The sequence below is a fragment of the Carassius gibelio genome, chromosome A7 (assembly GCF_023724105.1).
Source record: "Carassius gibelio isolate Cgi1373 ecotype wild population from Czech Republic chromosome A7, carGib1.2-hapl.c, whole genome shotgun sequence".
Taxonomy (NCBI): Eukaryota; Metazoa; Chordata; class Actinopteri; order Cypriniformes; family Cyprinidae; genus Carassius; species Carassius gibelio.
In genome coordinates, this window is record NC_068377.1 from 11914570 (window position 1) to 11942216 (window position 27647).

Here is a 27647-nt window from a genome sequence, read left to right on the forward strand (position 1 = left end):
CAGTTTCTCTCAAAATACATTCATGCCAAGCTCGATAAACAGAGACGACTTTGGTAGTTGATACGCTGGAGCTTCTTCCTGTTATAGCGTCCTGTGTTTCACACTGCGCATTTTTACTTGGTTTTACTGGCACTTGAAGCCTTCAGAACGTGAAAATATCGATCCTAAAGTATTGTGGCAGAGCAAATGAACACCTCCTAAAAACAAGAGTGCCCAGAGTGCAGAGGGCGCATGTTTGTGTTTCTGAGTTCATTCTTTCGAGTTTCTCTATGCATAATTTCATAGATATGTGGCTATATTTAACCACTGGTTCACCTAAAACTCTTACACTATCTGTAGTTAAATGGCATGGTTTGATATAGTGCTCAGGTAAATTTGATTTAAACTTTTGAAATTCAGAAGAAAAAAAAACACATATTGATGAATCAATACATGAAAATTATGTATCTGTGTCCTGTTATTTATCTTTTGGTACGCATTTCAGAAAAAAAAAATGGTTAGGATTCAGGTGTAATTGCAAATAGTGATTAATCATGATTAATCCACTGAAAATTCTGAGAAATTTGATAAAAAAATTTTATCATTTGACAGCCCAAATTTTCATTCAATTTTTTTTTTTTTTTTGAGAAATGTTAGAGAGATAATAAAGAACTGCAACTCTAAAAGAGCAATGTCTGAGCAAAACAAGAACTTCTTCTGGGAATCTACTGGCTGCGGAAGTTTTAAGTTTAAGTTTTAGGGCAGGGATAGGTATATTCTCCATATGCTCCCTTTCGGACCAATGTATGTGTAAAGGAAAACTTTGCTGGCCGGTGTGAAGCAGAACTTGAAAGCTGAAGTAATATCACAGGCCCATGTCAAGGAAAAGATGAGTAGGGGAAGGGGGCAATGGGCCATCGGTGTGAACTCAGTTTGAGGTGCTCTCAAATCTATTAGTTCAGCTTGTTTCTCTAAACTATATTTGGAGATGTCCATGAGGAAGATTTCATCATGTGGAATATAAGAAAATATTGTGCTTTTTAGTAGTCATAATATTTGTACTGTTAGAAAAAAGAAAAGAATGCACGGTGTGATAGAAAAACCCAACCCAACCATATAAAACAGCTCTACCGCTAGGTATTATAGATGGATGTATATATCACAGCTGATTCATTATTCCAAGTAAGTAGCGAGATATAACCACACCAGCTTACACAACGTGTTTACGTGTATGATTTAAGAAAACCATATTGTTTGTACCTTTTGTGATGGAAAACCCATATGGAGCGTGTAAAAACATCCTGGCGCATTTGGGTCCACTCATCATGGAACAGAGTCTATAAACAGCATGTAAATAAAAGGCATGTAAAGTGTTATCTTACTTTTCCAATGTTTGTATAACATGTGAGACTATAAATGTACTGTGTATGCATGAAATTTGAAGTCATTAGGCTTGCTTTATGTAAACCAACTTTCTGAAAAAAAAAAAGTCTGATAGTATAATCTGGAGAAAAACTTCTTGACCAATTAATCTTATAATTTATACAAGCTGGATAAAGATGTTAATAAAATGTAAAAAGTAGAAGCAATTATTGTTTGATTCAAGGCTGTGAGGGACAGAAGGAAGATAACATTTCTTTCTGTATTAATGTACTCCAAGAAAAGTCTATAAAAAATGGCACAATGTACTTGTGTCTTAATATGAAGGAATTTTCAGTATTGATTTTTCACAGGTGGTTTACCCATATTTTGAATAACACATTGCAATGTGTTGTATTTTGGGGTTAAAAGTACACTGTACACTAAATGGATGTAAAATTCCCAGTACCTTCACTTTTCTTCTGTGTGTTTTTTCATATTATTTATTAAATGTACTGAATTTCTCCCACCCTTTTACTCTTTCCCATTCATGATGAACCATTTCCAACAGCAGTGCTATGCTCAGTGCTCAGTGATTACTAGACATTGTTGCATGCCAACAAAGTGGGACCAAGCCCCTTTAAAAACAGGACTATCTGGAGTTACACCGACTCCTTTTTGGGTGCACTACTAAAGCAAACCAAGATTACAAGCATCTAAATTCATTTTTATTCAAACATTGGATTAAACCTCATATAATTCTAGTGTTTTTACATCACTCTTAACAGACAAGAAGAGCCAGGAAAAGCCACAGCTGGCTTGGTCTCTTACGTCAACTGAAGGAAATTGAGCATTGCATGCTGTAGGCCGACACTGTGCAGACCACCTGCTATGAGCGCTACATGAAACCACCAATCAGCAGTAGGTCAGAGTCTGAGGCTTTGAAGCCACACCAGGGAAACATTAAAACTCAGTTTGAGTTAGAGAAGACGGCAGTGACTGGCCTTTTGCAAGTCCCAAGAGCACAGAGTTTTAAGTGAAGTAGTCTCTTTTCCATCATCGCCACAGGAAATCAGCACTAGGCTTTGAGCAGTGGTTTAAAGCCAATTTATAGCTTTATAGCTGGAGCTAATGGTTTATACCACACGAGCCTGGTGAGGTTGAAGTTCCATTTGGTCTGAAGACTGTTATACAGATGTAATTAATTCAGCCAGGATGGGTCTATACCTCAGAATCAGTTCAATGGATCATTAAACACTGTTAATCATCAGTGCAAGTATATTGCTATATAATTCCCATTAAATAAAGGTAATGCCATCCCATGTTGTTTCAAACAGGACTTAATAAAAAGAAAAGAACCAAAGAAGGGAGAACCAAAAAAAAAGTTCTGAACGACCTGATGTGCAGAGATTTCCCAGGAGAAGTGGCGATGTCAAAGCATGCGGCTCCTGAACTTCAAACAATGTAGTAAGCCTTGAGCCAAACTCAACTTTGCGCCTGTCTCCTACTGAAACCTGTAGTGTATATGACCACAGTTTGGTGTAATCCATACTACAAAGCTGGATGTTAATGAATAAACAGGACCGAGACAGAATGTATACACTTCCTCCCTAAATGCCGGAGTCCTGAAGAAAACCGAACAAGTTGATAATTTACAACACTGCAGGATGTGTGGAATACACTCATGTTTGGGATAAACATAAAGACTTGAATGCACGCATGTATATGTATAATGACCTCCAACCAGTTCCATGTGCTCTTTGACTGATAGGACAGGGAAGGCTCACACAAAATATTTGGAAATATGGAAAGAAAAGGCACAAATGAGAATTTTGTTTCTCTAAGACTAGGAATGCTGCGTTAGTCAAACCCATTTAATTCTTGAAGTACCCCCTGAAATTTTAAACACATCTGCATATTTATAATACTTTGATGTCAGTTAATAGCAGGGCTCCAGACTGGAATTAAAAACGAATCACATCTTTGTTATGATGATGTAATAAACTGAGATTATGTGCATGAAAGTTTTAGTGGAAAAAAAGACTTTCAAACAGTCCTCATCTCTGCCTAAGAGAAGCATTGAAAGAACACCTGCTAAAAGCATCTCCAGTTGTGCAGCACGACATCTAACTGAAAAGCTTATAAACAATAATAATTAACAACACATTTGCAGAATAACCATTCGGTGTCCATAATCTCATTAGGCAGCTAGAAAAAGTAACTAAAGAGTAGCATTTTGCTAAATCTATGCGCTATATTACATATTCATATTTTTACTTAACCTGTTGTCTACATGATAAACAAGGAGCTAAAGAAAAATTCAATACATCCAGTATAACTGCATGTTACTAATAAAGAAAAATTTGTGCAGGACATATGACAATATTTTGAGGAGGAGCCCAAACTACACTCAATGACCAAGTGATGCTGAAATAATTATGATCCGTGACATTGGCACAGATTGTGTGTAATTAACAATTCCTTGTTACTGTATATAGTTCTCAAGTTGGAAAAAACATTTAGTTCCCAATTCAAGTTAATCTACAAGATGGATTAAAATGCTGATTAAAACAAGAAAAGATGGGACATAAACACATGCCAGTGTGACTGAAGTGTTAAAAAAATTAAATAAAACATTTATTTGTGGCACCTAAAAAAATTATTTGTTTCTTATAGGAGCCAAAGGCTCCTTAAAGGGTTAGTTCAGCTGAAAAATGAAAATTAAACCATAAATTAAATATGATTTTCTTCTTTCAGACCAATTGGGTTGGAGTTATTTTAAAAGATGTCCTTGATCTTTCAAGCCGTTTGATGCAACTTAATGGGTGTTGCACTCCATCGATCCACGAGAAGTTTAATAGAAAGCGCATCCATTGAAAAAAGGGGTTTCACATGCTCGAGGGGGTGAACAAATGCCTTCTCTAGCGAATTGATATGTTTGTAATAAAAATATCCATATTCAAAATGTTATGATCTAGCTTGCGCTCACAGTTGTAAAAAGGAAGCAGATAGAGGGAATGGTGTATGAGGTCATCAAAGACAATAAAAAAAAAAACTGAATTCATCTGAAAGAAGAAAGTCATATACACCTAGGATGACTTCAGGGGTGAGTAATTTATGGCTTAATTTTCATTTCTGGCTGAACTAACAAGTCAAGTCAAGTCACCTTTATTTATAAAGCGCTTTAAACAAAATACATTGCGTCAAAGCAACTGAACAACATTCATTAGGAAAACAGTGTGTCAATAATGCAAAATGACAGTTAAAGGCAGTTCATCATTGAATTCAGTGATGTCTTCTCTGTTCAGTTAAATAGTGTCTGTGCATTTAACACTTTTCTTTTTTGTCTGGAGCACAGAATAGTTGTACGACATGCAGGTAAACAAATTAGGCTTATTAATCATTTTTATCAAGTGTTTTATTTGAATGTTTTCATTTTAAGATTCTAATGTCAATTTAAATGTTACAGTTTTATAATTTATTCAATTATTAGCCTTCTGTAAAATTTCAAGTCTACTCTGATTTCAGAAAAATAAAAGAATAATGTCTCAATCTTTATCACAATCCCAAAGTCCACGATACTGCAATCCAATATCTAAGTTTGCAATATCGTGTCCTATACATTTTTTTTCCCAAAACTAAGTCATCTAAATTATTCTATCCCCATCCATTTCATAGTTCCATACTTCCAACAATTGCCTTGAGTATGCCTGTTTTCACAAAATGACTTTTTGAAGAAGCATTAGAGACATAGTTGAGATAACATAATTGAGAACTCCATCTAAAACCAAAAGAGCAACTAAATGAGCAATGTCTGAGAAATTAAACTCCTTTGGAAGTCTACTGATCACTGAAGTTTTAAATACTCAAATAAGCAATAAGTAACTATACAAATACCTTATACTGAATTACCATAACATGATGTTCTTATTAAAGTTAACTGATTAAACTTCCTAAGGAGGTCACGGAAAGAGTTAATGTGGTCCAGATTACACTAGTTAGAGACACTGATGACATCAACCCAGTGGTTCCTGTGCTGTGTTACCTGGTGCTGGACCAACACAGAGCTTTTCTTTACCAAACATATAAATCTCATAAAGCCATTTACAGAAACCACAGACCACCTTTCGTTGTGACTTGGCTGGAGGACACTCAACCAACCAATGAGCTGACAAACTTTGTGCAAAATAAATAAAAACTCAAACCCACCAAACCATTTCTGAGGCAGCTCAAACTTTAAACATGAAGACCACCACTCCATTTCATTCTTCTATCTCTTTCACCACCACAGTAATATAATTAACAAACGGTACACCTTCATTGTCTTTCAAAGGCCAAAGGAGTAAAAAAATATTAAACCTAGGGTTGGGTACCGACCGAATTGCATCTGTACTGATTCACATTATATCAATCAGTGCCAAATTGCGGTACCTAAGTATGCATTTGGGTGCATACGCTACAGAGAGAGAAAAAGAAACCCTGTGACGTGATGTCACCCCTACAACTTGTTCAAACAACACACAGGGCAACCCCAAATGTTACATTTCAAGGGCTATACGGTTTCTGCAAAAATGTGGACAGATCAACTTATAAAACATAATTTACTCTATAGCGCAGAATGCCACAGAATTGATACATTTTTTCGAATTAATAAATCAAAAGTAGGTCTGCCACTTAATTCAAATCACTATATGAACTAGTGGCTGTGAATATTAAAACACAAATAGACAGTTTAAATATGATTCCTGCATGTTCTGCTTGCCTCTGTATGTATAAATGGCAGAAATGTGTTTTTGTTTACTACACAAATACTTGAGCACGCGTGTCGCTTGTGGTGATTTTACGCCTCTGAGTCTCACTATATGACAGCATGAACACAAAAACTTAATCTCCAGAGCTACTGTGAGAGTCAATTCATGAGAATTTTATCGTTTTATTTGAAAAAACTAGCATCATCATACTGTATACACACAAAAACTTAATGACAACCTGTCAAAATAAAAGTACGGTTTAACATGTAACAGAAATATATTACTCTTGTGTTACTAACATTAACATCAATACATATTACATTCTCTATCAAATTTAAATAAAACAATTAAATGACAAAAATAAATATTACAACCAGATTAATAACTTCACTGTAGAAAATAAAAATAATAAAAAAGAATTCAATTATGGAATATTCACAATTTTCCTTCCATGTATTAATTTCAACAGTAAACCTAAATTTATTCCAAAAAAAGGGGTTTAATTTTCATTTGAATTAAAATAAATGTTTAATTCCTTCATTTGATTTCCAGAAAAAATGTAAACAAGAATAAAAAAAAAAATATAAGAAAGAAAGAAAGAAAACGTTTGTAAGGCTCTACTTTACAAAATGTTGAACTTGAGACTTTTGGACATATTTTTCCACTGAATTAAATGTAATCACACAGAGATTAAAGTACCAAAAAAAGTAACTGCTGAGTACCGGCACTGAAATTCAGGTACTGATACCAGTACCGTACCGGTTAAAATATGAACGACACCCAACCCTATTGTCTAATGTGTAATATTTATAATTAAAAGTTTTGGAATTTTTTTCTTTGAAATAAATGTTTTTGTTATTACCCAGAGAGTAAAGTACTGAAAAAGTACAGTTGGGCACCGGAAACCGGTTAAAAAGTGAACGGTACCCAACCCTGCTTAAATCTGCCTTGGAGCAGTTAAGCAGGAACAGACAGGTGAGACAGAAAGGTTAAAAAAGGTCATGGAGAGAGAGAACATTCATCTTTCAAGACAGGATACAGGGCCAACATTAGTGGGGGGAGTAAGTAAATGGTGGTCTCAGGAAAGATACAATATTCTGGGATCAAGCAGGACGGTGAAGAAAGCATCAGAGCTGAGGGTAATGATACAGAGAATAAGAGGCGGTGTGTGTGTGTGTGTACTACTTTATGCAGGAGGCTGGGGCGGCTTGCACAGGTGAGGGGGTTCAGCTGCTTAGCCAACGGTTGGAAACTAAGCTGAGGCCTGCCCCTGTCACAGATTAGGGAATGCCATCATGGGAATGTCTAGCTCCAGGTCTGAAGAGGAGCTGACGTACGTATACCGTTTTTCATTCCATTTTAACATCCGCAAGCCATGAAGTGCACTGAAACTCCAAATGATTGAAGCCATATATATTACCACTAAGATGAGCTCTAAATGAACAATAACGTAACACACATACTTTCGATGCTTTACACATGATAGTACTTGACCGTGCTGAGCTAAACTATGCTATTAGCTATATTATAGATTCAAACACTCTTGCTTGAGCTTAAAAAGTGTTTGTTAAGGTAGGCTTTACCAGTACTGTACCAGTTACCAGTTACCAGTTCCTGGAATATAAGTCATGTTTTTTCATTATCTGAAATGTGCTGCGGCTTATATTTTTTAAGCTACTTAGGCTACATACATTTAATGCACATCAAGCACATGAGCAAAGTGCACACATTAGGATTTGTGCAGAATGAGAGAGGCATGTGAACCCAAGGTTATACAGTATGCATAGCACATTTCCCACATGATAGGGTTTATAATGTTTGTGAATGTTTTGTTTGATTTACCGGTATTTTACATTATTTCTGAATAATAATAAAATGTAAGTTATACACCAATGTGAAATGTTTTTTTTCCATGCGACTTATAGGTGAATTTATAATATGGTACTATAATTTATAATCAGGGTTCACAATATGATCCTGATTATGTTGCTCCAAATATATATGATGTGGGGGTGAGAATAAATGAAAATAAATTTCACTCTCATGTCATTCTTACAATGTTTGATTTATTATTTTATTTGCAAGATATGCAATAAAATAGATGGGGGAAAAAACATGCATGTATGGACAAGCAGCAATTACAGTTTCTTAGAAAACGTAAATCTTTCAGTTTCTACACCAGACACTCAGTTAGATATGAACTGATATGATAAAAAATGCTAATTGCTTTGTTTATAAGCAAAAGTGGTTAATGAGAAAGAAACACAAAGAAAGAATGAAAGCCCTAGTATCAACAAGAGGATAAAACAAAAAAGAGAGCAACTGAGGCCTTTAGAAAGCAACTGAGGCCTTTAGAATAACATTTTATACTTTGCTATAAAACCATTTATTCAGCAATTTAATAATTTCATTATTATTTCACTTGTGCTGTTTCCAATTTCCAATAGCACTACAAAGCCACCCCAGGCAGTTCATGCTCAAACTAAACTTAGACAAGGGTACATTTAAGCACTTGGCATCAGCGACTGAAATCTGTTTATATAATTCACAGATGGATACATCACAGGTAAAGAATGAAGGAGGAATTAAGAAGATCCTGTATATTAAACGGGTGGGAGAAAAAAAGAGTGGGAAGAAAGGATGATGCAGTCCTGTAGAGAGGGAGGGGAGGCCAAACACAGATGAATAAACAGAGTTATTCCAATAACAGGCTTTCCTGCAGCACAACACAGAGTAACTGCAGGGGGCATTCATTAGAGCGATGCAGTATGAATCTGAAATCTACTTGTTTACTTACTGTCAATACATACTTACTGGCAGTATGAAATATTAGACTGTTTCAGTTTATATTTTAGAATCTTTCACAACAATGATGAACATATACAGTAGATTAATTAAAGTGTACTTGGGGGTTTTGCCCTGAGGGTGCCAATTCACTGTGAAGGTTACATGGATGACAGAGAAGGGTGGGGTATATGAAGGAATTGAAAGAATGAGTGTAAGTAAGCCAGCCTTCAACAAATGAAAGAAAAAACAGAGAGAAAAGAGCAAAAATCCATTCCAAAGATTAAATCCAGCCCAAGGCTGCAGTGACAGCTTAACTTACTTAACCTTACCCATAAGTTACGATAAAAGGGGGCCCTCTTCAAACAGAAAAAAAACTCTTCTTAAACCCTAAGGTGTATTTTCTTCCATCAATCTATCAGTCTTTCTATTTTCCTGAGCTCTCCGTGTGAGAACTGCATTTGCTCATTATTCTAAATACCGAGCAAAAATCACTAATCCTACTGCTCTTATTTAAACAATTCTCTACACCCACGTAACATCTCCCACACCCTTTTTACTAGAGACATGAATAACATCTCAAATGATGTAGCTTGCTGAGGAAAGTGATATGACTTATGATATATGTCAGACAATAAAGGGTAAAAATAAAAAAGGGTAAAAGCTAGATAATAATAATAATTTTAATGTATGTCTGTACCAGAGCAAACCACCTAGCCCTAGCAGTCACCCAGAATGCTGTAACAAATGCACAACAATGCACTAAAATACTAGGTTTCTGTTCTTTATTCCTATGTCCTTTACTACCCGTTTTTCTTTTACCGTGTTTCAGAAACCCGTGAGTGAAGGAAAAAATGTTAAGATGCTCTCTCCACACACTGTCACTCTGTTCCGTAGTGTAACCTTCGACCCTTTGTTTGCTTTGAACATGTGTGAATATGGATCTTAGTGAGCTCTATTGTATGTGCAGAGCTGATGACAAGACAAAGACAAAAATGTCACTCGCATGCCTGTAGTCCTGTCACGCTCTTAAATCAGCTGTGTGGGAGAAATCTGTCACCACCTCCGAGACTTTAATCTCCCAAAGTTATGGAATTTATTACTGACACTTTTGAAGAGCTACTTGCTACATGATTTCAAATAGAGATAAAGACAGACTACAAGTTAAGAAATAAGGTGACAGGCATAACTAGAGCATGTAGAACAATGGGAGATAGTGAGGGAAAGAGACACTCAGCAAGCCTTTACAACTTGTGCTGTGATTTATACTCATGTTATATTGATTGTAACGGCAGGACATTACAGAAGAGCCTGGATGGAGATGAGACAGAGAGAAGCAGTAAAGGCCAGCTCACACACATGGTCCCAAACATTCACATTCATTTTTTGGCATCGCGAAAAAACGAAGTTATAAAGTGTTCCTGTGGCTCAGTGGTAGAGCATTGCATTAGCAGTTCAAAAAGGTTGTGGGTTCAATTCCCAGGGAATACACATATTTCTAAAAAAAAAAAAAAAAAAATTAAAAAAGTTGGATAAAAGCATCTGCTAAATGCATAAATGTAAGGATGTCTCCCATGTCCAACCACAAACCTCTGTACAGTGATGTAAGGAGTAAAGCTCTCACTGACATGGAGATTTAACTAATGTCCACTTACAGTATTAACTTAACCAAAACTGATGAAGCAAAGAGAAAACATGCAGAGAACAATAAATTAAGCCGTCTGGAAAGTAAACTACAAAAAAAATCCTTTATGTTTATTATCAGGAAAAAGAAGGTTGAAAATGGATAGATGATAGAATAAACAACGAGAATGATACATTCAGGACTAGAGGAGAATAAACATGAAAGCTTATGGACTTCATTTGGGAAAGATACTGGTGATATGGAAGGAAGGAAAGAAAGAATACAATACAATGTGAATGCAATGCATTTCTTTATACTGTTTCTTAGAAATTAAGAAAATAAATTAAATAACACTGGATATGTGTGTTTGTGTGTGTGTATGTGTGTGTGTGTGTGTGTGTGTGTGTGTGTGTACCTCACTTTCGGTCACTCCAGGGGAACTGTCGCAGGGTACAGTAAACAGCTTAAAAAGTATCTCTTACACATCAGCTCACTATTGCTTTCTAAAATGAGTATAGACCACTAACATGATCAAACACAGGAACAGTAATCTTCTCCATCATGCCCTTAGTTGTTTAGAGTTGACAACTCATCTATCTCAATCCGCTTATCCTAATATCAAACAGAGGGCATAAACATTACCTCATGGTCTCACAGCTTTTAAATGAATCTAGGGGACATACAGAATTTGTGCCCCAGGGAAGGTTTAAAACAGGGAGGGGCACTAACAAATCACAAAGTGTCTCTGTCTGACCCGGAGCAGTGTTCTAGAAAGCGACACCTGCAGCAAGAAAAAGCGCAGAAAAACTCGACACATTGTACCAGGCAGTCCTGGAATTTCTCACAGGGTTTCCTCTGTGATAACACCAAGACAATATTCACACAAAAAGCCCAACAGTTTCTTGGGAAAGTGTAAGTGAATGATAATAAAGATTAGTCATGAATATGTTTGTGTCTTTTTTTCATTACAATCCACCTCCCCTTTTCAAACAATGACCTATCACATTGATCCCACACCTAAAGTAAGCAGTTATTTCACATGATTATAAAACTGCAAGATGTTTATTTTATATTAAATATTCAAAACAAGCCACTTTTTACTCCAAACTTTAGGGAAAATTATCCCTTACTCTGTGTGCACCGCGTTATTGGAATCCATTGCCTTTGGCTTAGTTAAAATACTGAAAAATTAAATATGTAACTATCTACACAGTGCTTAAGCACAAAACCGCTCAGGTAAAGTATGTTAACACGCATTCATACTTTTCTGAACCGCATAAACCCCTTTATATCTCTTTCTCTCTCATTCTCTCTCTCCGCTGATATGGTGTATAGGAGAGGTAGTTATCATCCAAATATTTCCGCTGCGGTTTCTTTCAAGCTGTGCTATAGAACACATCAAAAAGGCTTTGCAACTCTTCCAAAACTAAGTAGGACAGGATACTATCAAATTTAGCAGACCTTCACAAAGACTATTTCATAAGGGTTTTAAAGGCAATTTTGTATAATTGGCTGTTTTGCCAAAATGATTTAGACTAATGTTATTAATCAAAAACATGAATATGATTGCAGGAACAATGTTTTTGGGTGTCTGCAGATAAGAACCACCAGGAGTGAAGGCTTATCTGTGAATATGGCCTATATTAAAATAAAAAATATGGAGTGAACGTTTCATATGTCCTTACATAAATATTTGACCTGCTATCTTCGTTTATGATATCATATTTATATTGTAGCATTATCAAAGACACAAACTCTAGATTTTTCTAAAACATCTTTCCTTGTGTGCAACTCAAAGAGTGAGACTTTATTTTTAAAGGGTCTAATGAAATTTTTAATCTGGCGCTCCCAACTAGATACCAGTTTCTTCTTCCCTCTTGACAAATTTTTCTACCGCATTTCAGGTCAAATTATACAATTTATCAACAAGACATTTGCTTAGCCATCACAAATTATAACTGAGAGATCACACTGAAAGCATATCCTGTGCATGATTTCATGTTTCATTTTTAAAAGTCTCTATAACCTTAAAAAAGGCTCCAACTTTTATTTCACTAGTTCACTAATAACTGGCTCCTTGTATTGCCTTGCTCCTCATAATCCAGTCGAAGAATTTGGGCCAATTAACCCTTTAAAATCCATGTAGGAGCTTACCATTGCTGTTAAATATCAGCATACTGCAATAAAGCTTGATTGTTCTTGCCTGTAGGTAAAAAGGAATGCTAAAACTATTCACCTAAGACCCTGACCTATGTCTTGACCCCATCAAAGAGTCATGAGAATTTTTCTCCTCATTCTTGATGACCTTATCTAAATGATGTTGGAGGTCTGACCCTCTACAAGCTCCAACTATGTCCAAAATGTTTGAGTTGAAGTGATGTCTACATTAAGAGACATTCACTTAGCTGACTTTTACTTCCTAAACAGTGATTAAAATGCAATGTTTTCAAATGTCTTTGTACGGATGCATGATGTATATTTTTTTTAATCTGAACTCATTTTTGGTGTGAGATCTACTGTTATATTAGAAAATAAGTCATGTAAAATCACTCTCTTAGGTCGTGCAAAGGCTCTTAAGTCTCCACCAACACCATTGGTGTCCCACAAGGATCACTGCAATATTTTCTGCCAGTGCGACTCAATTTTGTGAGCACTCACACTGGCGCGACCACCACGTTGCCCAACTCATAAGCCCTGCCAAATTGTGCTAATTTTGTTACATATGAGAAATATCTAACGAAACAAAAGTGTAACTAAACCCAGAGTTCGTACAAAACTGTAAGCTGAAATTCCAGGACTTTTCAAGCACTGCTTTTTTGTTTTTTAATGACTAAAATCACATCTCACTTATCAAACAATATTGTTATTATCTTTCAAATTCTAATAAACTGATAAAAAAAAATGGTACAAATAAAGTGCAGCACAAAAGCATGCAATGACTACTAGTAACTTTAACATTTGAAAGGATATTATGCCAAAGTTATCGCTTTCCTTATTCAAAGTGATTATATTTTCCATTAATATATGATTGACCTGAAGAATGAAAGCTGTATCAATACACTTGGGAAACGATGAGCTATATCACCGCTTATCAACACTAGGGTGTGTGACAATACACTTAGCTCACGAGAAATACAGATACTTGGTTCACAAGAATGAGAAAATGTTTTATTACTATTTTAAAGTTTTTTTAAATGACAAAATATCTGTCTTTCAATCACACAAATCTAAACAATGCAGTTGTATTTTGAAATATTTTAACTAATATAGGGTTGTAACTAATAATTATTTTGGTAATCAAGTAATCTACTGATTATTTTGACAGTTGATTAATCTGATATTTCTTAGTAATACAAATAGACCTAAGTGAAAAACAGGCTTTAGGATGACATATATATAAACTAACAATGAGGCAATAATAATTGGTTGAAATAAAGTATCAAACCCAAGTAGTTACATGATTTTATAGAATAACACTGATAAAATATGTCTACATAATGTAATAAGCCTATACAAAATGTGAACAACCAATTTAAAGCACCCAATAACAAACATAACACGTCAGCAGCGTCACTGAAGTCGCACTCGGAACAGACCCGGAAGAGAAGACAATGCTGAATAAAGTCTTTTTTTTTTTTTTTTTGATCAAAATGTATTTTCGATGCTTCAAAAAATTCTAACTGACCCTCTGATGTCACATGTACTACTCTGATGATGTTTTTCTTACCTTTCTGGACATGGACAGTATACCGTTCACACATTTCACTCACATGATTGGTTGGGATGAGAGGTGATCCCGGCTTTTTAGTGTGATTTACAAATTGTCACGCAATAAATGACGCCTTTACTGGTGTAGTGGGAACATGTCAGAAGTGGCGGTACACACAAAAAAGTGCAGCTACTCTGAAGACTAAAATATAGAAGTGCTGGTACTGCACCGGCCAACTTCAAACACTGCACTGAAGTCATAAGTCAGCTCCGTATGATACCATAGAAGAATAATGCTATATTTAATAAGAGTAGAATATGTTCATTTTCTATATAAAACTTAGATTTTGTACTTGTTAGTGTTGTTACAGTTTTTCTCAGTCACTTTGGTGCATTTTTCAAAACAGAAATGAAATTCTCAAAACTACTTGTACAACCACATCATCTAGTCATTTATACACATCACAGAACCAGTTTCTCATTCTTTTGAACAAGTTGCGATTCCTTTTGTACATCCATGCAATTGATTATGCACATTTATCTGCGGTTTCCTACATTATCATTTGCTAATGTCATGCTGCTCAAAATGTATTATACAGTTTTCTGTGCAATAGTCTTACTCCTCAAAACATCTAGTATTTAGTTCATCGTATGAGTCATTAAATGCAAAATGGTTAATCTAGTTGTCATAAACTGTCAAGCACACTTTTTATTTTTATTTTTACACATTATTATTGGACTATTTGTCAATTTGGCATGAATTGTGCAAGTGAATCTTTACTACTGAAGAGAATGTAGATGATAAACCAATGATAAACCATTTGTCTGAAATAGCTCAAAGGTTCATCTCATGAATCCTCAGTTGGAAAGCTTATATTGTATAGACAGAGGACAACACAAGAGTTATACATTCAGAAAATTGACTTATTTTCATCTTTGTGCCCATATTTCCTTTTCCCTTTCCATATCACAAAAACACTGTAAAGGATTTATTTTTTTATTTTTTATTTTTTGGTCAGACCACTAGTAAAAGCGCAACTGGGAATTCTATCTAGTCTCTTTCAATCAATATCACACATTCAGTAATGTGTAAATGTATACTTTTGAAATGGATATATGGCATACATAAGCATATGGCATACTGTTCAATACAGTAGTTTACATCAGAACATACATCAGTTATATTGACAACATGACCAAGCGATTTGACTGTCTTATCCGTAAACTATGACACAAGGACTTGTCATTCTGATGGCACTGGCATGTTCATTGGCACAGATATTTATTTTTGAGAGATGAACTAATGATTTTGAGCAAGAGACTGGCTTTTGCAGGTAATCCATTGTGTTTTGCTATTTGTACAAGTTGTTTTTTGAAATGCACTACTGTTTTGCAAATCTCAAGAATGATTCGAGAAATGTAGCAAAGCGACTGAGAAAAACTGTAATAAAAATACATTCTGTATGCTTCTCAACTCAGGCTCAGTGCTTTACTATCAAATGTGCATAACCAAAAAAGTTTGTAATTTTGGTGTAATTTTATTAGTAACTGCTTGTTAATGTAAAACAATAATAATTGTATAATTAAATTATCTTTCTTTTGAATATCCCCCCCACCACGACCACTCCTAGGTGCTACCAAATCTGCTCCTGATGCCACCATACTGTATGTATAACTTAGTGGCGCTTGTGTCACTGCTCTCAAATGTTAGTCTGGAGCCCTGCCTGTAATGAATACTGGGTAACAATCAACTGTGTCATTCCCACCAAATGTTTCTGCATTCACAGTGATTACACTTGGTATTAACTGGCACTTTAAATGCAGCTTGCACATGTGACTGGATTCTTTCTCTGATTTCATGACTACATATTAGGGGAAAATTCAGAATTAAGAATTTTCTCCTTTTCAGTTCATGAGTGTGGATTTACTGGAAATGGAATTTACTAAATAACAATTCAAATTATTTTTTACAAGTACTGGCATTCTGAGAAGTGTTTATGTTTATTTTCAAAACTTCTCAATAGTCACAGCCTAATTCTCATCAATATACTAATTGACTGACCCATTCACCACTGTGGACCATACTGAAATAACTGTCTTCTTGCTTCATGCTAGACAAGGAACATGAGGAAAATCCAGCCCTCCATTAATTGCTACTCTGCTAAGCTGTTTGTTATTGCAGGCTCTAATTATTTCATGGCTAGACAATACTGCCACTACTCACCATCCCACCTGTATTAGCCTCACATCTGCTTGAGTCCATTCAAAACGCTCCCACTCAATAAGTGTTGAACCGCTATATAAATTCTCAAATGTCATGCATCTACAATTGCTCCCATTAACTACTAGAATTAAATACAAGACCCAGGGCCACTCCTTAACTTCTACAGACATGTAGAACAGCAAAAAAATCACAACTTACTTTCAAATAAATCCAACAAGAGAGACATCTTTTCATAGATTTTTAAAAGGTATACTGCTATAATTACTTCAAAATCAGCCATGATAAATGGATCATAATTGATGCATACTAAAAGTGCATGCAAATTCTTGTTAAAAAATAATACAGGTGAAGAATAAAAATTTAAATATCCATTGATGACATACTTATATAAAACCAAGTGTCAATATGGTAACAGTAAGGTAAATGGGTGTGGCTTAGAAACAAGGTACTTCGCATATTAAGTAGGAGGAGGAGTGTTTTGTCAGTAGGGTGATGAGAGGACTGAGACACTTCACAAATCAAACAAGAACACACTGAAAATTGAATGAATTTGTAACAGTAACTAAACATTGTAAGCTCTTGAAATCTGACAAGTTTAACAAGGCACACAATGTTATCACAAAACTTCACAGGTTGTAATTTGTCAAGTTATTGGGTCTTATTAACACATCCAAATGTGTTTGCAAAAGTTAACCCAAACATCATGAGCCAGATGTATATAAAAAAGAAGAGTTAAGAGTTTCAGTTAAATCACAAATGGTCAAACCCATACTGGCGACATTAACCACAAGGGGAAATACTGATCTGTGTTTTAATACTGATAGCAGCAGACTTACCCCTTGTGCAGACACTGCATACAAGACAACAGGTAACACAAAACTCCTGTGAAGGGAGATTAACAAAACCATCAAATGTGCTCCAGAGAAATGAAGCACTTTATTCAACTCAGAGACTAAAACAGTTCACTAATATCCCTTTATCTGAATTTGTAACCACGCGTACTAGAATGACATCTCAAAATATATTTATACTTACCAAAGCTTCATTTTGCAAAGCTTTGAGAAAAACGCAGGTAATGTATCCTCGGCGTCTTCACAGAAAGCCTCTGTTGATGGCTTCAAACCTGTTCATTTGAGAATCCGGAGAGCGGTTCGTCCACTTCGAAGTGCAAGAAGAGATAAGGACAATTATATTATAAATATAAACAATTAAACGATAGATGAAAATATAATTTTGCACATGCAATAAGTATTTTGTGAAGTTTTGTTTCTGTGTGTCCTCTGAGAATAAGAGAAGTTCACTCACAAGAAACTTCAGTGTTGGAAAGGCTCTCTCTCCTCGCGGCAGAGTCGATTCTCGCAGCGCTGGAAGAAGTGCTGCGCTCTGGAAAAGAGGGCGGGATCTTCACCCGTCAATCACCCGCACCTCGCGCTTCTGCCTCTAAACAAACAGCGATAAGTATCACGGACCATAGCAAAGAGCGATAACAATCTTTAAACTGTGTGCCACTTGTGTAAGCTGAAATAATGTAACTTTGACACACGACTGGGCATAATAAAACATAATAAAATTACATGAACGCATAAATTGATGAGAAGAATGAAATTCAAGTAACTCCATATTAATGCAGCCATAGTTAGCAGAAATATAACTCAATATTAATAATCAGCGGTAGGCTGTAAAATGAATACTTTTAACTTAAAACTTTATTGCACTCTTTTTTCAATGTTTGTTTGTGATGCGTCCTCCGCTACGACATCATAACAAATCCACTAATAATATAAAAAGAATAAAAACAGCGAGTAAAAATATTATATATATAAAATATATAAATAATATATATGTTAATGGTTTGTCCGTCAAAAACTATCACCAGAGACATTTAAATGTAACTTTTCATCCTTGAATGAATGGATCTAGGATTAGTTCTGGCGGAGGGATATGTTTTAGTGCGGTGAGCAGGTTAAGGGGATGCAGTAAAGTGACGGTAACGTTACATTATTCCGAGCGCTGCCAGCACCGGACAGCCTAGAAACTTTGAAGAATCCCTCTGTAACTTTTGAACAGACGTGCTGGTTTTGCAGTTAGCTTAACGGATGAATATGTTATGTTCAATAAGTGCTCATAGTTGTAACTGTCAATGTTAAGAAGCAAGATTCTTTTAAAATCAGCATGAACTTAAAGAGTCTCGGCGCGGTGCTACTGGTGTTCCTCACTTTAAGTACAGAGGTGCGCAAATCGGAGTCTGCGGTAAGTAAGCATTGCTTGTTACTTCTTTTAGTTATATCTTAAATTGAAACAACCGTTGCTTTAGATCAATCACACACGCTTTAGCTAAAGTTTAGCCTATAAACACAGGTTACTTTATAACATGAAAGCAGCCTATTGGTTTTCTTGAGATCTGTAAGAACAAGTGCGAAACTTCTGACTTGAGATATTGATGGGATTGGATGTTTATTCATCTGCAGTTGTTAAGATACAATCCGTTATATTTATTGAGTGCAAGTGCAGAGGAATGCACATCACATTTGAATAGTCCCAACTGCATGTAGAGACATATAGGATGTTCTTTTAAAACGTATTATCAATGCTGAATATAAAACAGCCACTTTATTTATCATTCTATAATAACTGTGAAGTTTTTAACTTTATATAGGCTATCTATTTTTATTTTATCTAAATGTTTTTGTTGTTCTTGTTGTTGTGTCTCTTTTTTATGTGTTTATTCTCAGTATTTGTTTATTTTTATAAATACACATGTAGTCGTTCTCAGGCTCATAATTTGTTACACAGATGTTATTGGTATAAGTGAATGGTTTGCAATCTGATTACTGACACTGTATTTGTATTTGCATGTCACATGTGACATTATTGACAGATTAAATGGATTAAATGGTTATTTACTCATCCCAAACATTATGTGAAATCATAAGGACATTTTTTTCTCGTGTTTAAAATTTCCTTATTAACTACATTAATTGAGCACAGTTATGTTGTCTTGTTAGCCATCATGCCACAGAGTTATCTTGGTCAATCTGAAATGCTTTGCATGCCTGTATTTTTGGATCTGATTGGATACATTGCTGCAAATACAAAGATATGGCATCACTATGTGACCAATTCATTGTCCAACTGTCAGAATAGCCAATAGCGGGAGGCAGACAGGTGAGAACATGTTTAGGGAGGGACCTGTTGTAGAGGGACAGATACAACAGGGACAGAAGAGCACATGTGGTGACCTTACAACAAAACACATCATGCTCCTACATTTCCCAAAGGGCATTGTTGTGCACCAGCTCCGACAGGCAATTAAAATGTAGTTTGCACATTTCTTCCAAATGATTGGCTGTTGAATTGTTGTGATTCTCAGTAAGTATTCTGGAGTTCTTTCATTTTACTCCTAAGGTTCTGCCCAGTTCATGTTTCTCAGTTCACAAGGTGAAAGGTGGCATCTGTCATTCATAGAGGGAGGAGTTTGCTAGCCATCAGGACAGGCATGTAGACATATAGTGCCACCCATCCCCCAAGAGCAAGAGCGCACAACCCTCAGGTCTATTCAATAAGTGAATCTAACCACATCCTATTGTTCATACCCCTCAAGTACTTCATAAAAATACATACCCCACCCCCAGTTCAGTGTGTCTCTGTGTTTGCCTGATTGCACTGATTATTATAATTTTTTAACCAATTCCAAATGTGAAAAACAGACACAAATAGATATATCCTGGAGGCTGGAGCTACTTGCTTTGGCAAATGCTTTTGGCAATGCTTTTTAAAAAATACAGATAGTGAATCTGGCATTGTTCACAAGAGTTTTAATATCCTCAAAACAGGCCTCAAAGCAAGTTAGTTCAGAAGTATAATGGACACCAGGGCCATCGCTAGACCAATTTTACTGGGACATGGCCATGGGAATGGTAATACTACTGTGCCCAAGTAAACTACTGTTGATAAATCATTGTCTCATCATTTTCACTTATAATGTTATAGCAGTGATGTCTGTTTAGAATCAGAACTTGTGATACTGGATTTGTGAAAGAATAACTATATTACTAATAATATATACTAATAATATCTAATTAGTCAAACAGGAATGCAAAAATGTCTGAAATTTTGTAATTTGTTCATTGCTTTAGGTTAGATCATTTAGACAGTTCACTCATGCATAGAATAGAACTGCCTGCAGCCTTTTCTCACATCATAACAAAATACTTTATAAGTCATAAAGCAAAAAGAGCGCAGAATTAGGTGGATGTTTATTTACCTACAATCCAATGTAGGTAACAAAACTTGCCAATGTCTTCTATCGTGTCAACAATAAAGTAGCTCTTTATTGTACATGCAGCTTGTGGAGACAGTTTATATCCATTTATCCATAACAATATTTTTTAAAAAAAGTATCAAAATATACTTAAAAAGGATAAAAAGGCTCCACTAAGAGATGTCCTTTTGAGGAGCCATTGCAGTACAGAAAGTAAAGATTTTCTCCTAATCTACCTACCTATCTATCTATCTACCTATCTATCTATCTATCTATCTATCAGGGATGTGATGAGAATATCGCGAGATCCGATGTGTCTTGTGAGATCCGATTGGTCTAGAACGTGATGATATCCTGGCAAAAAATTTTTTTGCATTGTTTACATTATTGCTGCATGATTGATTGTTTAAAGATCGCGATCTCGATTCAAACACCCATGTAATGGGTGTCAGTGGAGCGTGAGAAGCATGTTTTTTGTTTTTCCTCTATGCCCCGCCTTTCTGAAATGTATCGATTTTTACAAAGCTCATCATTCTGAAAAGCGAGGTGTATGCTAATTAGACAGCTATCCAGTTTGTTTTTATTGGCTGAATATCTCATGCGTGTGACGGAAATGTTACGCATACTGTGATGCCGTCTCCCGGGAGCGCTGCGGGCTAGTGAGCAGTGGCCGGCAGGCTTGAGTGAAGAACGACTGGCAATCATGAGAACAGTGAAGCCGGTGGATTCGACGAAGGAGCAGTTAGGGTTAGGGTTAGGGTTAGGATTTAGGCCATGTGATGACCCTGGGCTGGACTCCACTTCATCCACAGTGAAAGCTGATTCGGCATTCCACAGTGCGAAGTTGATGTATTTCCTCAGCAATCAGCACTGATCAACTCTAGGCATGACGAAGCGGATAACGTCCTGTTTTGGAAAGCAAAAACAAAGTAGTTTCGCTTTCACAACGAAACACATAGTATCTATCTTTCTGTCTATCTATCTTAGGAGTGGGCAATATCTTGATATTTAAAATATATCGAGATATTTTTTTAACACAATATGGATTTTGACATATCATATATATATCGATATATTGTTTATATTTAATTTATTCTGATTCCGCCACTTTGCTTGCTTGCCTTCTCTGTGCTGTGCTTGCCCCCACTCGCTCGCCCCCGCCTCCTTGCTTTTGTTCCCCCTCCCCTCGCATGTTGTCTCATTGAACATGGCAGTGTCCGCAACCAGCACGGAGGCTACAGAACTAGTATCAAAAAAGACAACTGGTTCCATTATATGGAGATACTTCAGTTTTAAGGTATCGGGCTAACAGCAGGCAGATGTCTACTGTAAGGCCCTATGATTTCAGCGATGCAGAAAACGTGCACGGAATCACGGAATCCAGTCATAAGAACGGAATTAACAGTTTAACGTGGAATGTCATGGAATTTGTCAAATTTTGAATTAATTAATCAAAAGTAGGTCATTGCACTGACATCGTGATATGGACTAATATATGTAAATATTTAGCAGGAAAAGTTTATTTAAATATGAATCCTGCATGTTCTGCGAGTCCGTGTTAATGAATGGTGCAGAAACACGGCTTGAATCATTACACACTCACTGAAGCACGCGTGACGCTCGCGGTGATTTCAGCTTCTGTCGTCTCACTAAATAAGGATGAAAACACATGAACAACATCTCCAGAACTGCTCCGAGAGTCACTTCATGAGCCTGACCGTTTAATTTGAGTAAAACTAGTGTCATATATCACATCTATCTAACTGTCTGTCCATCTATCTATCTATCTGTCTATCTATCTATCTATCTATCTATCTATCTATCTATCTATCTATCTATCTATCTATCTATCTATCTATCTATCTATCTATCTAACTGTCTGTCAATCTATCTATCTATCTGTCTATCTATCTATCTATCTATCTATCTATCTATCTATCTAACTGTCTGTCAATCTATCTATCTATCTGTCTATCTATCTATCTATCTATCTATCTATCTATCTGTCTATCTATCTATCTATCTATCTATCTATCTATCTATCTATCTATCTATCTATCGGTCTGTCTGTCTATCTATCTATTAAATTCAATTCAAGTTTATTTGTATAGCGCTTTTTACAAACAAATCGTTACAAAGCAATTTTACAGAAAATTATGTTTCTACAATATTTAGTAGTAGCTAGTAGTTTGTGCACATTTGACAGGATTTTAGAAAAAATAAAAATAATAATACAAGACGTGGTCAGCTAGACGATGAACTATCAATATTATTAATTAAGTTATTATATGATTCAGTCACACATTTAGCAATAATTGTTAGTTCTGTTTGTTGATTCAGGGTCTGAACCCCGAACATTATCAGGAAGGCTATTCCAGAGTTTGGGAGCCAAATGTGAGAAAGCTCTACCTCCTTTAGTTGACTTTGCTATCCTAGGAACTACCAAAAGTCCAGCGTTTTGTGACCTTAGGGAGCGTGATGGGTTATAACGTGGTAGAAGGCTAGTTAGGTACGCAGGAGCTAAACCATTTAGGGCCTTATAGGTAAGTAATGATCATTTGTAACTGATACAGAACTTAATAGGTAGCCAGTGCAGAGACTGTAAAATTGGGGTAATATGATCATATTTTCTTGACCTCGTAGAAAGATCTATCTGTCTATCTATCTATCTGTCTGTCTGTCTGTCTGTCTGTCTGTCTGTCTATCTACCTGTCTGTCTGTCTGTCTGTCTGTCTGTCTGTCTATCTATCTATCTATCTATCTATCTATCTATCTATCTATCTATCTATCAGTCTGTCTATCAGTCTGTCTATCCATCTATCAGTCTGTCTGTCTGTCTGGCTGTCTGTCTGTCTGTCTGTCTGTCTGTCTATCTATCTATCTATCTATCTATCTATCTATCAGTCTGTCTATCCATCTATCAGTCTGTCTGTCTGTCTGTCTATTATTTTGTTTATATATGAACTGAAATTGTAATCATCTGGAATATTTTATGTTCATGTTCTTGTGGAGATGCCAGAACTTGGTGTCACCAGGTCATAGAGTTTGTTGGCAACTTGAACCATAGGTGTTTACTTCAAACATTTCATACTTGACAAACTCCATAAACTGTGCAGGTCAAGGTGTATGAACATGTATGGGTGTGTGTGTGTGGGGTCTGTACGTGTTCTGCTTCAGATATGTGTGTGAGTGCAGATATGAGCACACTTTTTACGTGCCTGGAGGTATATACAGTATATATATATAAACTTATATACACATAAAATGTGTATACACATGTCAGTGTGCCTTTGTACATGTGTGCTGTTGTATAGTAAGCATATGGCTCATGTAATTTAAGTTTTGAAGATACTTTGATATCTTGGAAAATCTGACCACATATTACAGTTTTTCTCAGTCACTTTGGTGCATTTCTCAGATCAGAATTGAAATTCTCAAAACTATCTGTTCAATTCTTACATCATTGTGTCACTTGTGCACATCAAAAAAGCAGTTTCTCATTTCTTTGAACAAGTTGCACATGCTTTGGTACATCCATGCAAATTATTATGTACAATTCTCTGTTGTTTCCTACATTATCAGTTGCTAATATCATGTTGCTCAAAATGTATTATATAGTTTTCTGTGCAATAGTCTTACTCCTCAAAACATCTAGTCTTTAGTTCATCGTATAAGTCATTAAATGCAAAATGGTTAATCTAGTTGTCATAAACTGCCAAGCATACTTTTTATTTTAAATTTTACACATTATAGTTTTTCTCAGTCGCTTTGGTACATTTCTCGAATCATCCTTGAGATATGCAAAACAGTAAGTGCATTCCTCAAAACAACTCGTACAAAGAGGAAAACACCATGGATTACCTGCGAAAGCCAGTCTCTTGCTCAAAATCCTTAGTTCATCTCTCAAAAATAAATATCTGTGTCAATGAACATATCAGTGCCATCAGAATGACAAGTCCTTGTGTCATAGTTTATGGATAAGACAGTCAAATCGCTTGGTCATGTTGTCAATATAACTGATGTATGTTCTGATGTAAACTACTGTATTGAACAGTATGTCATGTGCTTATGTATGCCATATATCCATCTCAAAAGTACACATTTACACATTACTGTATGTGTGATATTGATTGAAAGAGACTAGATAGAATTCCCAGTTACACTTTTACTAGTGGTCTGACCCCCCAAAAATAAAATAAAATAAAAATAAACTTTACAATGCCTTTGTGATATGGAAAAGGAAAAGGAAATATGGCCACAAAGATGAAAATAAGTCAATTTTCTGAATGTGTAACTCTTGTGTTGTCCTCTGTCTAAACAGTATAAGCTTTCCAACTGAAGATTCATGAGATGAACCTTTGAGCTATTTCAGAGAAATGGTTTATCATTGGTTTATCATCTACATTCTCTTCAGTAGTAAAGATTCACTTGCACAATTCATGCCAAATTGACAAAAAGTCTAATAATGATGTGTAAAAATAAAAATAAAAAGTGTGCTTGACAGTTTATGACAACTAGATTAACCATTTTGCATTTAATGACTTATACGATGAACTAAATACTAGATGTTTTGAGGAGTAAGACTATTGCACAGAAAACTGTATAATAAATTTTGAGCAACATGACATTAGCAAATGATAATGTAGCAAACCACAGATAAATGTGAGTAATCAATTGCATTAATGTACAAAACCAATCGCAACTTTTTCAAAAGAATGAGAAACTGGTTTTGTGATGTGTATAAATGACTAGATGATGTGGACGGAGGTTGTACAAGTAGTTTTGAGAATTTCATTTCTGTTTTGAGAAATGCACCAAAGTGACTGAGAAAAATTGACTTATTTTCATCTTTGTGCCCATGTTTCTTTTTCCTTTTTTATATCACAATGGCATTGTAAAGGGTGTTTTATTTATTTTTATTTTTGGGGGGTCAGACCACTAGTAAAAGTGTAACTGGGAATTCTATCCAGTCTCTTTCAATCAATATCCCACATACAGTAATATGTAAATATATACTTTTGAAATGGTATATATGGCATACATAAGCATATGGCATACTGTTCAATATCCCTCCAGAGTACATCCCTCCAGAGTACACTGTTAGATTGACAACATGACGATTTGATCGAAGCGATTTGACTGTCTTATCCGTAAACTATGACACAAGGACTTGTCATTCTGATGGCACTGATATGTTCATTGACACAGATATTTATTTTTGAGAGATGAACTAAGGATTTTGAGCAAGAGACTGGCTTTCGCAGGTAATCCATGGTGTTTTCCTCTTTGTACGAGTTGTTTTGAGAAATGCACTTACTGTTTTGCAAATCTCAAGGGTGATTCGAGAAATGTACCAAAGCGACTGAGAAAAAACTGTAAGACATTAAATATGTTTACTTGCATTTTAAAGTTCAGTTTCATCCATAATTAAAATTTTTTTTAATTAAGTATTAATATTATAATTTACTTTTTTTTATGATGTAAACATTTTAGTTCAGCTGAAATTATACCAGTTACTGTTACTGACACTTTGTATGAAGATACCCTGCTGAGGAAACATCACAGAAGCAGGAAACTTGATCAAAATCTATTATTGATTGAAGCCTTAGTGAGTGTTAATAGATGAAATGGTATGTGTGTACTGTTGGGGGGTTATACTTACAATGTGGTGTGAAAGAGATGCAAATGCCATTTAGGATTAGCTGGACAATGATCCTCCTCTCACACCCAATCTCTATTTCCCCTACTGCCTCACTCCCCACAGTGGTAAAACCCTAAATAAACTGACAAAGCATCTTTTTCAGTGGGTGGCTAATTTACACTCCACATACAAACAAATGCACACACCCTGTGTTTGTTGAAGTGATGGAGAGGTCATCAAACTGTGAAAGGATGGTGAAAGAGAAGTTACCTGGACAGTACAAAGAGAGCAGAGGCCGCTTGTGCAGAGGTTTGTCTGCTTTAGGTTTGAATGGGAGCATCTATTTATGCTCCAGACAATGTAATGTACAACACATTTCTCTAATGTAGTAACCCAAAAGTCCCAACATGTCTGTCTATCAAACAGAGAATGATAATGATCATTATCTATGTTTGATAGACAGACATGTTGGGACTTTTGGGTTACTACATTAAAGAAATGTGTTGTACAGTACATTACATTGCTTTTAGCAGTTCCAGCACAACACATTTACTAGAATTTACATTTCATACTTTTGAAGTTTAGTTAAAGGATTAGTTCACTTCCTGAATAAAAATGTGCTGATAATTAACTCACCCCCCATATCATCCAAGGTGTTCTTGTCTTTCTGTGTTCAGTCACCAAGAAATTGAGGTTTTTGAGTTTTTCCATATAATGGACTTCAATGGTGCACAACAAGCTGAAGGTCCAAACTGCAATTTCAGTGCAGCTTCAAGGGGCTCTACACGATCCCAGCTGAGGAATAAGGGTCTTATCTGGTGAAACGATCAGTCATTTTCTTAAAACTAAGTTTTTTGACTGTACAATGCCACCCACAATGGTCACCAACATTCTTCAAAACATTCTTCAAAATTCAGTTCAATCTTTGGTGTTCTGCAGAGGAAACATAACGGTGAGTATTTTCATTCTTGGGTAAACGATCCCTTTATGGTAAAGCTGTTGTAAAATGTGGGAAGGAAACCTTCAGAGTAATTTTTGAACAGTTTATAGTACGTAAGTGTTTTATTTTCTAATGAGCATGATGTTATATGCTAAGGGCTGTATTCACAAAACATTTTATCTTAGCACTAAGAATTCTCCTAAATAGCAGTCAAAGTTCTTAGCAGGGAGTTTCCTCTACTAAGGAATAGAGAGAAATCTTAGGCTAAGAGAAAGGGCGGGGTTGACCTCGTTGCTATGGATGATGTCATCAAGCCTAGTAACTATGCACACAGAGACTGGCTGAAAGGGGTCATTGATTTAATCATAGAAATATT

At 35.7% G+C, this 27647-nt stretch overlaps 2 protein-coding genes across 3 annotated transcripts in view; one reads left to right on the top strand and one right to left on the bottom strand.

The window, feature by feature from the left end:
• Positions 1-17836, bottom strand: part of LOC128017725 (collagen alpha-6(IV) chain) — a 133223-nt gene extending 115387 nt beyond the window's left edge. For both annotated transcript variants that reach the window (XM_052603185.1, XM_052603184.1), the window contains exons 1-3: positions 17735-17836; positions 17465-17587; positions 17266-17311 (exon numbers count right to left, since the gene is read on the bottom strand). In XM_052603185.1, the coding sequence (XP_052459145.1) occupies positions 17266-17311; positions 17465-17475 (57 nt within the window). In that variant the 5' untranslated portion in view covers positions 17476-17587; positions 17735-17836. The remainder of the gene's footprint in view (positions 1-17265; positions 17312-17464; positions 17588-17734) is intronic.
• Positions 17837-18424: 588 nt separating this feature from the next.
• Positions 18425-27647, top strand: part of LOC128017726 (collagen alpha-5(IV) chain-like) — a 38848-nt gene continuing 29625 nt past the window's right edge. Inside the window, exon 1 of the mRNA XM_052603187.1 lies at positions 18425-18679. Coding sequence (XP_052459147.1) covers positions 18602-18679 — 78 coding nt within the window. The 5' untranslated portion in view covers positions 18425-18601. The remainder of the gene's footprint in view (positions 18680-27647) is intronic.